The sequence below is a fragment of the Aphanomyces astaci genome, assembly GCF_000520075.1.
Source record: "Aphanomyces astaci strain APO3 unplaced genomic scaffold supercont1.457, whole genome shotgun sequence".
NCBI classification, from domain to species: Eukaryota; Oomycota; class Saprolegniomycetes; order Saprolegniales; family Verrucalvaceae; genus Aphanomyces; species Aphanomyces astaci.
This window is the reverse complement of record NW_009798720.1, coordinates 1-3,512: the sequence shown is the minus strand read 5'-3', so window position 1 is coordinate 3,512 and position 3,512 is coordinate 1. Positions and strand designations below refer to the sequence as shown.

General features: G+C 43.8%; 2 protein-coding genes across 2 annotated transcripts; one reads left to right on the top strand and one right to left on the bottom strand.

The window, feature by feature from the left end:
* Positions 1 to 877, top strand: H257_19285 (hypothetical protein; the record flags this gene model as incomplete). The annotated part of the gene is made up of 3 exons (XM_009848430.1): positions 1 to 139; positions 319 to 455; positions 552 to 877. Coding segments are annotated over 3 exons (512 nt in total), but the record flags the coding sequence as incomplete, so codon positions are not given.
* A 409-nt stretch (positions 878 to 1,286) lies between these two features.
* Positions 1,287 to 3,438, bottom strand: H257_19284 (hypothetical protein; the record flags this gene model as incomplete). The annotated part of the gene is made up of 10 exons (XM_009848429.1): positions 1,287 to 1,412; positions 1,473 to 1,598; positions 1,724 to 1,810; positions 1,903 to 1,917; positions 1,992 to 2,153; positions 2,675 to 2,764; positions 2,890 to 2,940; positions 2,988 to 3,131; positions 3,209 to 3,292; positions 3,357 to 3,438. Coding segments are annotated over 10 exons (967 nt in total), but the record flags the coding sequence as incomplete, so codon positions are not given.
* Between the last annotated feature and the right edge of the window lie 74 nt (positions 3,439 to 3,512).

Here is a 3,512-nt window from a genome sequence, read left to right as displayed (position 1 = left end):
ATTTAAAATCGACGATTGAAAGTGGTTGCGTAGGCGAAGTTGGACATGAAGTGGTGTGCGTCGACTTGGACACGGGCGTGGTCGTGCAGGGCGAGTTGCCCGTGGATTTGCCGTCTCCAGTGTGGAAGACGTTGCATGCGTATGTGGAAATATATGGCAAATATATATATATATAAGCTTGTGCATATATATATATATATATATGTACAAGCTTCCCCATTGTTGTGTTGCGGTTGTTGACAAGAGAATCACCGAGATATACTATTTTGGTCATCTTTAAATATATATATATATTTGATATATTCTGTATTTTGGCAGGACGTTGCGGCAATGCGTCAAGCTGCACGTAACCAAGAGCGACCACGTGTTTAGCCACTCGTTTGAGCGGCAGCCGCGCGAGTTTCCCCAGCGTCGCGTCCGTCTGGCCTTTCACGACGCCGTCCTTGCGGTCATTGGTATATATATATATATATATTATTGAAAAAGATATAGTTGCCTCGATAAAAGCATATTTGATGGACTCACGATATATATATTCATATATTGCGTAGGAAGTGAGGACGTTGCAACCAGCAAGGGGGGCGTAGAAGACGTCCACTTCGGTCGGTTTCGCTACTTGTGGGACGACCAGTACCAGGACAAGATGGTATTTTTCGACGAAGCAGGGTACTTGGCGTCGTCGCCCGTGGTCATGCGGCCGTTCCGAACGTGTTTGATTGCCACACAGGCATTTTCCGAGTACATCGTCGACCACAACGGGTTCACGGACGACGAAGCTTCCAACTAGGACATAAGTCCTGATATTGCGTCACAATTAGGATCTATATCCTGATACCGCGTCATAACTATCCTATTTAAGACCACCGTCGCATTGTTCATTGTGGGTTGCATAGGACATAAAGTTTACTAGTACAGGAGTCCCTATATACTGTATGTAGGTTCCCGAGCCTGGAAAAGCTAGCATCGCATGTAACATAAAGTCGTACTGGTGTCGTATTTTTTTTTGCTATACACTAAAATTCGCAAGGTGTTCTATTCACACTGGAGCTTCTGATTGGCTGAATATACTTGTCTATTCGGTAAGAGCCAATCAGATCCGTTGAAAACGTGGATTAGCCGCCAATACCGTCGATTCGTGATTCGAGAGGGTGTGGAAATTTCACTCGAAAGCACAATAATAACTCAATCTCCAACTTTGAACCACTTCATCAAGAAACCAGTGATATTTGGCTATAACTGGGTTCATTTTGCAGGCTATTGCTCTTGATTTTGCTTGATAATTGGTGCTACTTGACGCCATTGGCAGCAATCGTGTGCATGTCAGACATGTTGAGCACGGGAATCGGTTTCAGTTGAATGTCCCATGGGAAGTCACGAAAGCGCTGGCAACTGACCGGCGTTTTTGGCTGGACCTATTCAAGGGTTACTACTATATATAAATATATATATATATATTCTCGATGATAGTATACCGTGGTCGTGGGATAGCTGAAGATCGTGTGCGGGGGGGATTTAGGGGTGTAGAAAGCCACGAGAACCTCCAAGTCCTTGACGCGGTCGACTGCTCGTTGGTACTTGGCTCGGATGCAAAACAACTCCTACGATCGTTCAAAATACGACTGTTTATGCCAAAAATAAGTAAATAATATATATATATATATATATATTCAAGATCATGATAATCCGAATGCAAATACTATTGTGAAAGCAATGAATATATTACCGCGGCATCGCGTGTCCGCAGGGCTTGTTGGAGCTTGTCAACTTTTTTTACTTCCAACTCGTACAAGGCGTTGACTCGGTCCAGCTCCTAGACATCCCCCCCACATACAACTTAGCATATAAACCAATTCTTCCGTCCCTACTACTTTGCTCCTCCAGTAAATTTGGTTTTGCACTTACATCAGCCAAATCCCCCTACACAATATCCCATGAGGCTCGTGTTGTCATCTCTTGCATGTTGGTATTTGATATACAGATGGCGCTCTTACCGCGGTGGTGGCCCTGGCACTTTCGACTTCTTGCTCGACATGGGCAGACAATTCATGGAAGAGAGAGCCTCGCTGGAGCAGCGTCCGCCGATACGTCTCACTCGCCGATCGCTTTTTCAACGGAGATGAGGCAGTCGTCATCTGTAGCTGATTCGACAGCTCCTGGTAATTCACAAATATATACATCAATATATACTGCAATGAATTTGCTACACATTTCTCCCGCTCCTTCTCCGCGAGTCGTCGCAAACCCGATCACAAATGTCACCCCGATATTTTTCATAGGCTTTTTTGCACAGAAACAGCTCAAAGTCAAAAGAAATATAGCCAATCACCGATAAGGAAGTCACACCGATGGGTTTGGTCGATTGAATGGAGTCCGGATATATTCTTCGGACCAAATCAAGAAGAATACTAGTGCGAAGTATTGTCGATTTGATACAAATTTGGGGAGGGGGTGCAATCGAATCGCGCCGACTAAATCGATCCACAATCGATCTGATTGGTTAAATTTCATAGAGAATGTTTTGATTGGCTAATAATTTTGAACTCTTCTGAAGTAGCCAATCAAATCGATTTAAATTCCAACGAGAAACCACACCACAACACGAAATTTCACTCGAAAGCACAATAAGTACTCTTAAATCCCATCGATCGATCGATCCATAAAGAACTATATATACCTCGTTCTGTTGCTGCAGAACGTCCATGGTCACCTTGGCTTCGTTCCACAGCTCCGTCACTTGGTCCAGCTCGTGGGTTTGAGTCGCCAACTACACCAACGACAGACAGCACCAGATAAATATCCTCCTCTTCATTCAAAATTAAAGCTAATAATACAATACTCGTGCAGAATATATATATATGTACAGCATTGAAAGAGCAATTTCGTACGTACGTGATGCGAGAGTTCTTGAACTTTGGATTCCGCGGTGTGCATGCGACGAGTCTACACCATACTATAATATGAGCATTTCAAGTCGATGTACGATGTACCGCCGCGTCGAGTTGCTCCAGAACGAGGTCGTACTTGGCCTGCATCGATTGGGCATTCGCGAGCAACGCCTGGTGCTTTTGCTCGACTAGTGACACGCTCGACTCGTTTGGCGGTGTATGGTGGTCGGCCTCGTGGTGGGAAGTCTGCCCACACATTCATGCGACAGAGTTAAGCCCATATTAATGATATATATATATATATATATATATTATCCGCGTACATGAGCTACGAAGGACTTCCACTTGGCCACGTGGTCAGCGTACACGCGTTGCAAATCTTGGTACTTGGCCTGCAGCGTTCGCATCTACATAATATATTTTTTTGTTGGTAATATATAATATATATATATATATAATATATATGCGCACTTCTCGACTGTGTTGCTGCAACGCCAGCCCATGCCCTTCGTTCGACTTGGCCACCTTGTCGCGTAACTCTTGGATGGTCTTCCTACTCTCACAACACCCAACATAATGCAATGCTAGTATAGATTAATATTATATTTAAGATATATATATATATAT